The sequence below is a fragment of the Cyprinodon variegatus genome, unplaced genomic scaffold, assembly GCF_000732505.1.
Source record: "Cyprinodon variegatus isolate N-32 unplaced genomic scaffold, C_variegatus-1.0 Scaffold97, whole genome shotgun sequence".
Lineage (NCBI taxonomy): Eukaryota > Metazoa > Chordata > Actinopteri > Cyprinodontiformes > Cyprinodontidae > Cyprinodon > Cyprinodon variegatus.
Window position 1 is genome coordinate 207,205 of NW_015150550.1, and position 11,262 is coordinate 218,466.

Sequence of the window (11,262 nt, forward strand, 5' to 3'; positions counted from 1 at the left end):
TATATATATATATATATATATATATACATATATATATACATATCTCCTAGCTTTCCTCTATAATCTGTATATAGTCTTCATATTTATTTTATAGCCTCTTACAATCACTCTCTGTTTATATATACCATTTATAGTCAATACACACGTAGTCTCTGTGCACATGTAAATAAATATTTATAGTATGTATAGCACTTCTGGATAGATGCAAACTACATTTACATAAAGTTGAATTCTATTCTTTTCTATAGAAACAGGTTGTTGGGATATTTAAAAAATATATATATATACATCTATACATCAAATCTATAACAATATAATATATCAGTACTACATCTTCGGAAGATGCCATCACTATAACTTAAAACAAAATCTTATCTTGTAATTTCTTTTCAATTATTTTTACTGTCAAAATATTATGTGGTGCAGCTGTCCAGCCAGGTCATTACAATTACTTAAAATGTATGAATATTTCTGCCATTTTTGGTATTATTTTATATATAATTCAAAGTCCTGTAATTTTAAAGCATTGCTATCGCTATCATAATATTCATGGTAGGGGTTCTCCACTTTGATTTTATTGAAAATATCATGTAGGACAAAAAAGAAATCTGGTGCACCAATAACATAGAGCTTCTAATGATAGATATTTTTAGGCAAAATACATTTTGTTTTGTTTATTGTCTCTATTATTTCAGATAAAGTGTTTTGCTTAATTTCTACACACAACGAGAAACGTTCTTAGCAAAAATCCTTTGGGGGCATGTAATTTAACAAATTTCTTATAGGTCATTCTACATTTATTATTAATTGACACATTAAAAACCCTACATCTACTTCACTGGATGTCACTGATTAATTCAAATTTATTTCTATGATTTTATTTAATTTTTTTCAGATCTGGGGCAATAAAATACAGTGAATTGATGGTGACAGTGCATATACTACATTATACTCTACACCTGTTTTTATATGTTTTAATTAAATAGCAGAAAACCCACATTATTTATTATTATTTATCATTATTGTCCACCTTGTTGTTGATTTTTGCAGACTTGAGAGTAGTGGATGCACCTCTGTTTTTGTTTGCATCTATTTTCATTATAAACTGTAGAAAAAAAGCCCCCCTAGTTTGATGATTACCCCCCTTTCAGATACATTCTGGTGAAGACCACAGCACATCAGAAATGTTTTCAAAACATCTAAAATGTCTTGCAGGTTCTTAGATGAAGGAATGTTTGAGATTATAACAGATGCATCCAGGCCAGATTATAGCAAAAGTGGTCACACAAATGCAGACCTTAAAAAGTGGGTGAAAATAACAAAATAAGTGACTACATAAAAAAAATAAACAAATAAAAAACTGTACAGTACAGTGTAAATAAATATATAAATACTGTGTATCTAGAGAATAAATAATCAATCTACAGCTGTGGACATTTTACACTAATGGATATGTGAAAATAGAGCAACACCAGAGATGTGCAAGAATGTTGTTATTTAACTGACTAAGACAGAAACTATGCAAAATCAGCATGAATGTAACAACTTATTGAGGTTGATGGGAACAGTGGTGGTTATAAAGTCTTGCAGCTGCTGGAGGAAGGATCTGTGATAACGCTTCCTGGTGCATTTAGGGTGCAGCAGTCTGTCACTGAAGTAGCTCTCCAGTTCTACAACAGCTTTATGCATGGGGTTGGAGACATTATCCGACAGAGGTATTGATTTAATTTGATTAGGATCCTTTCATTCCCCCACCTCCTGCACTGAGTCCAGAGGGCATCCAATCACAATTTATCTGATGTGATAAATTAGGAAGAGGTTGAGCACGGTGATAAATTCAGGGAGTTTTAAAATACTCCATCCATTCCCGTTACTTTCCTGATTTTGGCAGCTGCTGACCTTTAAATCCAGCCACATCCATGACCTTCGTAACACCAAACAGTGGAGTTACAGAGTGAGCAGCTTGCTGTGTTCTGGAGTAAACATTTCTACATAATTCAGCTCCAGTCTTCTGGTTTGACTGTGTTGTTCTGCTGGAGAGTTGCTGGACACTGGTTCCTATTGCAGCTGCTTGGACTGATCCATGGAAATATCTGCGACTGCAGGAAGAGAACAATGGCTCTTAGCTGGCATTAATGACGTGTGAGGGATTACAACACACACATCCACAAAAAGCTTCAATACCTTCACTTCCTATGAGCTGCGGGTCTGTTGTTTGTCTCGTCCTGCTTAAACCTCTACAGATTTCTTTGTAAAACATCTAAAAATCAGGCAAAGCATCTGAGAACATCTGTTTCCACAGATCCTCTGTTGGATTTAGGTCTATACTTTGACTAGGCCCTACTAAAGAAAAGAATCTCACATCATGATGCTGCTACCAGTGTGTTTTTATAGTTATAATGATGTGCTCAGAATTATGTGCAGTGTTATTTTTCATCTTTGGATGAATCAAATGGACCTTTGCATGTAAAATACATGAAACTTGGCCTGTTGATGCAAACATTTGCTAAAATGAAGTAACTTTCACCAAAAGCCTGAGGTTTCCCGCTTTAAGGTGTTTAAACTCTCTATAAAGACAGAAATAAAAGTTTTTTTGTAAACAAACTGGAGATTTTGTGTACCTCCAGCAAAGGTCATCAGTCCATCACAGGAAATCACAGATAAACTGTGGTTAGAAGATAGAACCCTCAGGGAGAAGATGTGGAAATGAACATGAACTAAACTGTTTCAGAAATGTGGTTCTGACCCTCAGTCACCTACGTCCTTAAAACGTCTCCTTTGCTTCTTTCATAGGTCCTCCGCTGGTCTCTGATGCTCCGCCCACTTCTCCTCCCTCGTATGATGATCAGCCCAACAACAGCTCCCCCACCTCCCCTGTGGTTCCTGAAGATAAACCCATCTCGTTGTCACCCACCCATTCCCCTTCTGAATCCCCCATCCCGACTAAAGGCCACCTGGACCCCCCAGCCCAGCCAGATCCAAGCCCCAAATTCCCTTACGCTCCGCCCACATCTACTCCCACCAAATCTGGGCCCAAACCAGGACCCGAACCGGACCCTGTCACCCCACCTGACAGAAGAGATGTTCCCCCTCAACCCAGGCCTCCCAAGGTGCCAGACAAGGAGCCACCGAATATCTGTGATGGGGGCTTTGATACGGTGACCATGCTGCGGGGGGAGATGTTTGTTTTTAAGGTGAGCTCCGTTTTCAAAATCTAAAACAGCTGAATAAAAAGAGAGCAATAAACATCATTACTTGGTTGCTTTTGTAGGGACGCTGGTTCTGGCGGGTTCGGAGGAACCGGGTCATAGATAACTACCCCATGCCGATATCCGTCTTCTGGAACGGTCTCCCTGACAACATCGACGCAGCCTATGAGCGACACGATGGAAAATTTGTCTTCTTTAAAGGTTTCAGCTGCTTTCTCCTCCTGCTTCGCCTTCCCTGACGCCACACTGGAAAAGTTTTAGTGATCAACGAACACAAATGAGCAGAGAATCATGAGGCCGTGCTTTGGTTTGATTGGAAACCGTGCAAACGCAGCATTTTTCAGCACACAGCCTGATTTATGAGGAAATGAGCTCACCCCGAAATCGTTCAGTCTTTCAAAGAGGAGAGAGCAAGTTCTCTCATAAGCCAAGTGTTTGCTGGCTGCAGACTGGGACGCAGTTTTGTGTTTGTGTGAGCATGAGTTCAGGGAGTGCTTCCCGAATGAGGCCTCTGCAGCGTGGCAGCTGTTGTTGGGCCAGAACCCTGCAGCTGAGCCCCTGAAGGCCTCAGCAGAGCGAGGCCAGGGATTGCATCAGCTTCTTTCTATGCTCTACTCTCCAAACAGCCGACCTGCTTTATGATGAGTCTGGCTTTCTGAAGTTTGACAGAGCATAGGAGTTCAGTTTTACAGAACTCTTTTCTTCTGGTTTTTAGTCAGCTCTTGCCTCTTAACCTAATGAAATTTTTACTTTTCCATCAAACCACAGACAGAAGCTTTAACTTTATGCTTTTTCAGCTGATCTTTCATTTTGGCTGTGTCTGTGTCTGAACATCCGCCATAACCCCTAGATCCCTCAATCACTATATAGGCGAGGACTATATAGTGGACTTTATAGCAAACTCAGTTAACTTACCGTTTGGGCAGATGATCACTGCTTTTAGCTCCCTGTTGGTCACATATCTCCGCCTCCACCGCAGGTTGCCTGCCCATCTTTGTTATTAGTTGATGCTGTGTGGTAGAGACAGCCTATGGTGACAGCGGGCTGCTATTACAGCATATTCCATAATGCTTTGCGAGGAGAGCTCTCTGCGCATTCTAGGATATAGCTGCTTATTTAGTGATCATGGATAATTCTCACTGCAGGATCCGTACAGGAAGTATGATCGGTTCCTTTGCACAATCAGATAAACATCCGGGTTTCCATAAATAATGTTATTATGTAACTAAGATTACTTATTTCTATCCTTAACTCACTAAAGAATGCTTATGCACATCTTTGAAAAAATTTTTGAGTTTTTTTAGACAATTTTGATGCTTTTAACATATTCTCTGTTAAACTGCTTGTCTGACGTCATCATCGGACATGCTCAAAGTAGCCTGACAAAATATGATTAAACCATGTGTATCTGCATTTTAGTTGTTTCTTTCTTTAGGTTACGCACTATAGACCATTAGGTTACGCACTCAACCATTATATTAACACGAAAGCAAAACATAAAACTCAAAAAGACTAGATTTATGTTTAAATCCAAAGCTGAAAAAGTTAGCTCCCTGAAGTAGTGTAGAATCCCATTTTTGGTACAGATCGGGCACAGATGAGTGATAAAACAGAAAGGATTTTAATGCATTTATTTTCTAAGGAAATACATTATTAACTTTTAACACATTATAGTTATAAGTATGCTTACTATTTTTGGGGAGGAAAAAAAAAATTAAATTAAGGCCTTTTTTTTATAAAATATAATTGAGGGGAACCTGAATGTATATCTGGTTGTGCAAATGAGCTGATGGTATGGATCGTGCTTCCGGGATGGACAAGTAGTTACAATCAATACTTTTCAAGGTGCATTGTGGGAAATTTTGAGTCCACAATGTTTTCGTCCACTAGTCGTTTGGACACTCATTTAAAATAGCTTAACTGCTATTTAGTGCCATAAATAGTGATTAGAGCGGGCTGTGTTTCTATTTCTATAGAAACACAGCCTGTTTCTATAGAAATGTAACGAGTAGTTTAGAAATGTGAACCATCAATTTCCTTTAATTGGGTCTGATCGGGGTTTGGCTGTTCAAATCTTCATCTCCAGATGCTAAAAAGTAATGTTTGGGTTTATATTTGTTCTTTTAGTAATCTGGTATAGCGTGGGGACCATTCAAAAGTGAGGTACAGTAAAGTCCACAGGGTACTTCTCTTTGTGATTGCTTTGTTTAAAATAAATAAATTTTCCAGTTTCTCATATTCTCATATTGATACCTAAAGATCAATTCATGTAACCAGAGAGTGATTCAGAGCCTATTTCAGCATTGCAGCTGAAAAATGTCACAGCTGTTCTTTGACTTACACCTGGGTTTCCCTCCCCAGTGTTCTGTCCAGCACATTTCAGTTCAACTGCTGGTTTCACTGAACGTATTGGAAAAAAATACCCTGAAATTAGGCCCATATGCTGAATGTTGATCGGCATTGAAGCTTCTGAAACTGTGATTTTACATATTTAAATATTTTGCTCCTTATTTGCACATATACATGAGGAAGCACAATAAAAACATGAACCCTGCGGCATTCAAACTCTGTCATCAACTCAGTCTCACTCTGAGTGCTCTTGCAGGCAGGTGAGCATGTCTGCTCCTGCCCCAACAATGAGCAATCTTTGAAGCGAGCAGCCACAGGTGGATAAGCACAATGTCTTTCTAGGTCAGTCTGATTGTTTGCATATTAAGGGGAAATATGAACAATGCCTCCTAACATGGAGAAATTATGAAAAGAATTTGGAGTAGGCGTAATTAGTAAAGAGGCAAAGCAGAAAGATATGGCTGCAGCAGATAATTAGAAATAGCTTAAAAATAGCCTAACTATCGCTCGTACAAGGTTCTTTGAATCAGTCTGTAAAGAACTGTTTTGGCTGAGTTTGGATCTTTCTGTGAAGGGATGTTTGGGTCATGGAGTCAGTCTTTAGAAAGTTCTTTTGGCATGGGCGATTCCAGACAGGGTTAAGCAGGATCCAGTGCTCCTGTTATGAAAATATAACCTGCAAAATGTAAGTCAAATTTTCTCTAAATGGGTATTAAAATTTTTAATCAGTTAGATGACAAGATTTGCAGATGAAATAAGATGAATTATGTTTTAAAAAGAAAACATCCATCTTATTTCAAGTGCATGGTATCTAATTATTTTTGTTTAAAGATCCCAAACCCGTCCTTCCTCCTTCTTTACCAGCTCAGATTAAGGGCAAATGCAAAGATTTAAAAAAAAACATGACTATTTAGATGGATATTTGAAGTTTAATACTAAATCAGTTTCTTATGATGATATGCATTGCCAATGAGACAGCAACTGATTTGTCCCTTAGATAAAATTAAATATCCTATCTTTAAGAATTACAGAAATTACAGGTTTGTGGCTGATTTAATAAACTTAAATCTTCGCTCTTGCTTTGTTTTTTTTGTGTGTTATTCCTTAGTCCCCCTCCTTGGTAAATTTAGTCTAGAACTGCCACTGGTCATCGGACCAGTCTATAGAGAGCTTTTTGGATCTGTCTGTAAATAGATGTTTGGGTCATTGGGTCAGTCTCTGTAGAGAGTTATTTTGGTCAGTCTTTAAATATCCGTGTGGATCAGTCTATAGAAAACTGTTTGGGGTCTGTCTGTAAAGAGCTTTTATATTTGTGTCTGTCCGTAGAGAGAAGTTTGGGTCATTGGACCACCCTTTGTAAAAGTGGGTCAGTGTGTAGATAGCTGATAACTGTTTGGGTCAGATTGCAGCAGCTTATTGTATGTTTAAGTTGTGAGGAGTTTGATTAAATTATTAATATTAATTTATTAATGAACTAGCTAACATTATCCCGATTTTCTGTCCTTGCAGATGATAGATATTGGCTGTTTAGGGAGGCCGACGTGCTGCCTGGGTATCCGCAGCCCCTCTATCAGTATGGGCGAGGAATTCCCACACACAAGATTGACACAGCTATTTGGTGGGAGCCTAATGAGTACACATACTTCTTCAGTGGAGACAGGTAAGTGACACAGCGACCAAGGTGAGCCTCTCTGGCTGCTCATTAGTGGCATTAACGGTTGCTTTTTTGCAGGTACTGGCGTTACAATGAGGAGACGCGGACTGCAGACCGCGACTTTCCCAAACCAATCAGCAGATGGGGCAGGATCCCTCCCTCTCCCAGGGGAGCCTTCCTTAGTGATGATGGAGGTATTGGGATTTTTCCAGGCTTTTATTTTGAAATAGGGACCATTAGCACAGCCCGTTGCTTTTTATGAGAGCAGCAATGTGTGTGTTTTTAGTAATAAAACTGGAAACCAGCAGAAACAGATGAGAAGCAGAGAGGGAGGGCGCAGAGTGGAAAGTTAGCCTGCTGGATTGAAGTGTGCAAAAACAAAAAAGACTGGATAGGCTGAAAGAAGTAGAGCAGAGAGAGGGACAGAGTCTAATTTTTGGACTGTCTCTCCTTTAGACTGTTGATTCATGGTAGAACAGCTTTGAATGATGCTCCTCAGATTTACTTTTTCACTCAAACTGCCTCTGCAGAGACCAGTGTGCAGGCAAGGGGCTTAAACTCTAAAATGTTTGGTTCCTGATGGCATCCTAATGGTACTTTATTTGACAAGCTGATCATAATTCATGGGATTAAGGCCAGAGCCTGAGAAACGTTTTCTGTTTTTTCCGATCCAATCATTGATCCAATTCAAATGTTAAATGATTGAACCATATATCTCACCATGAGAGTAAAGGCTTTATTAGGTTAGCTCTTTCTTCAACTCCCACTAGTGGGCGGGAACACTTCCAATTTTGTAGAGAGAGAGCCTGCAGCTGTTTTTGATATTTGCATTGTTTTCATTCTGGGGTCCCAGCATTTTGTTTATGCTTGCTGTATATTTTTTGTTTGCATTAATTTGTTGTTTATAGCTTTTTTGCTTCTATTTTTTACTGATTGCATAATTTTCTTTTTGCATAAGTTTTCTGTTGCCTTTGTTTTTTTTCTCTGTTTGTGTGGGTTTTTTTTGGAGTATGCATTGTACGTATGTTTGCAGCTCATTTCACTGTTTGCTGCACATTTTCACCTGTTTGCAGCATTTTTTTTGCATTTGTTTTGCCCTTTGTGCTTGTGTTGTGCTCTGTTTTAGAGTTTGCATCACACGTATTTTTGCAGCTCGTTTCATCATTTACTGCGTGTTTGCACCTGTCGTCCACCGTACTTTAGCCTTGACATAAACATTGTTGAAAAATAGTAACAAACTAACATGGATATAAATGTGCTTTATATTTTTTAATAACAAATAAGCAGTAAAAAAGAAATAAATAGCAGTTCCAGGAAAAGTGCACTGAATTGGATCTCCAATATCAAATAATCAATATCAGATCCAGCTAATTAGTCAATATCGGATCGGATCGGTGCATCTCTTGTTGTAAACAGGTTTGCTTATGTGTTAGAAAGTGCTGGTACCTCATAAGAAACTGCTCCTATTGACAGACCCTAATAATTGGTCTGTTAGAAGACAGCTATGTTATCATTATCGCCACCCAAGGAAAGAAAGATGAACCAGCTGTGCAGCAGGTTTGTCTTAAACAACCAGCATCACCTAGAGCCAAAAAGTAGCCAATGGTATATGCCAGCTGGAAACTGGTTTATGCCAGCTGCTAGCTGTCATATGCCAGTTGTTAACCAGCATATGTGAGTTGGAAACAATGCCTCCTTGTGTCTCCACCACTGTTAGCCTCTATAGAGAATCAAGCTTAGTATACTGATGTTCTTCGAGATAATGCTTTACCATCACAGCCTCATTGTCTTATCCTTCCCTGCAGCCTACACCTATTTCTACAAAGGCTCCAATTACTGGAGATTTGACAACCACAGATCAGAGGCAGACAAAGGCTACCCCCGCTCCATCCTGAAGGATTTCATGGGCTGTGTTGGAGTCCCTGATCCAAAGCCAGACCCAGATCCAAAGCCGGACCCAGATCCAAAGCTTGAGGAGAAACCGGTCCATCCAACACACCCAGGAAAAGGTGATCCCACAAACCCAGACAGCGACCAGGATGTGGTGACCAGACCTGACAGCACAGATGAAGACAAGGACAAAGAGGTGAACGTGGTCGTCACCGTGGCCGACAACGAATCGAAGGTCATGACTCTGATCATGGTCACTGTGCCTTTAGTGCTCATCTTGTGCATCCTCGTCCTGATCTACGCCATCCTCAGAACTCTGCAGAACAAGGAAACCCCAAGAGCCTTGGTGCACTGCAAACGTTCACTGCAGGACTGGGTGTGACCAGTGAGAAACGCTGGACAGGTGTTTGTCATCTATACAGTGCGGTCGCTGGTATTGAGTTTAATTGAATGTGTGGGGAACAGAGGTCTCAGAGTAGAATTACCTCAGCGTTTTGGCTCCTCTTATTCCTGCAGAAAAGTAGTGAGGTCAGTGCCTGTGGAGCTACAGTTTCCTCACTCTGGCCTTGATCGTAGCTCTGCCAGAGTCCTGTTCTCTCTGCCTTTTAAATAGCCTGCAATAAGGCCTGTGTTCCTTAGAAATGTATCACTGCGTAAAATATCTTTAGCCAAGTTGTCTGGGCAGTAGAAAGAGCAGCATGCTTTCCAATAACTGTTTCTGCTATTTCTTATTGTCTGAGGGATCCAGCTGGAGAACAAATGCAGAAAAGTCACTAGAGCACATAAATTACACAGAACACACATAAAAACTGACAAATATGCTTCAGTTATTACTGAGACCTGTAAAAAAATATTCACCTTCCTTTAGCTTTATCATGAGTCACAACCAAAAGCTTATAGGTTTATGTTATTTGGATCTTTTAAGATGAACTTAACAAAGCAGTGTAGAACAGAAGAGAATGGGATCCATACCTGGATGAAGTTTTTGTTGTTTTTTTTTTTTCCTACAATGTCTTCCTTGATTTATCTCCATCCTGCTTTCACATGAGGATTCTGGGCTCAGGATGTTATTTAAATCCATATATAAACGTGTCCGATCAAAGCTACCTGTACTTTTGTCCTATTTGGCTTGTAGCAAACTGCTAGAAGGACATCTTCCACCTTTCTCCCTGCTCCTCTTCTGAAATGACCAGATTTATGGGGTTCACCACTAAAACGTGTCCCCTGGATATACTATCTCTCCTGAGAGGTGGCTCTCTATAGACAAGCTGATTCTCTAAATAATGCTCTCCTCCTCCAGCCAGTCAGTTTAGGTGGATGTCTATGTCCTTGTAGGTCTGCATGTGGTCCATCATTAATAACCTGACCCATCTGCTGAGTTCTTTGGTCTCTATGATGCTTGTTGTTCTCAAAACAACCTCTGAGGCCAGGACCAGAAGATCTGCCGTTAGACTGGATTTAAATAGTCTTAATAGGGTATCAGAGTAAAGGAAAGTGAATCCTAATCCGCAGCCCATTTTCCTGAGTTGTTTTTGTAAAAAGCTTTAAACCTCATGAATCGTTTCCCTCCTACCCCCCAGTTCTACACTGCTTTCCGTTCGAATTAAAAGCCCAATAGAAAGTATTTGCTTGTGACCGGATCGATTAAAGGCTGTGGATACTTTTGCATGTCTCTGTAGAACAGGAACCAATGTTGATCAGGTCTTTGCTGTGCTGTCTTCAGGTTCATGGCCTCATTCTGGTGTTTTTGTCTTGCACTTTGGTTTGCTCCTTCCTGTGTTTTGCAGAGCAGAGATCCTTTCTGTGAAGCTGCGACTAAGGCAGGAATGTTGGACAGCTGCATGTCTGTGACCGCCCGTCTCCCACTGAGCCCTTCATGTTCCCCCCACCTCTAATACACATGATCCAGTGTCACATGATTTGCTCATCTGTTTATGAATGTTCACATGCAGAGTCCCTTAGAACCAACTTTACGCAGCTCCGCCTACAGCACTAAAACAAAGTCCCAGCAGGCCAATGCATTTCTCTCTCTGTTTCAGTTCTGGGACTGTATTTTTATAAGAGGATCTAAAGTGACGGACGCCGTGCTTTCCAAATGTCTATAGTTTTGTAAGCAAGTTACAAGATGCAGCAGGGCCTCTTTGTTCCTCTGTTGATTTT

General features: G+C 40.0%; 1 protein-coding gene across 1 annotated transcript in view; it reads left to right on the forward strand.

Annotated features, from left to right (window-relative positions):
* The window catches only part of LOC107084304 (matrix metalloproteinase-14-like), a 15,576-nt gene extending 5,263 nt beyond the window's left edge, over nt 1-10,313 (forward strand). Inside the window, exons 6-10 of the mRNA XM_015374088.1 lie at nt 2,794-3,194; nt 3,272-3,410; nt 7,068-7,218; nt 7,291-7,406; nt 9,018-10,313. Coding sequence (XP_015229574.1) covers nt 2,794-3,194; nt 3,272-3,410; nt 7,068-7,218; nt 7,291-7,406; nt 9,018-9,484 — 1,274 coding nt within the window. The 3' untranslated portion in view covers nt 9,485-10,313. The remainder of the gene's footprint in view (nt 1-2,793; nt 3,195-3,271; nt 3,411-7,067; nt 7,219-7,290; nt 7,407-9,017) is intronic.
* Nucleotides 10,314-11,262: the final 949 nt, after the last annotated feature.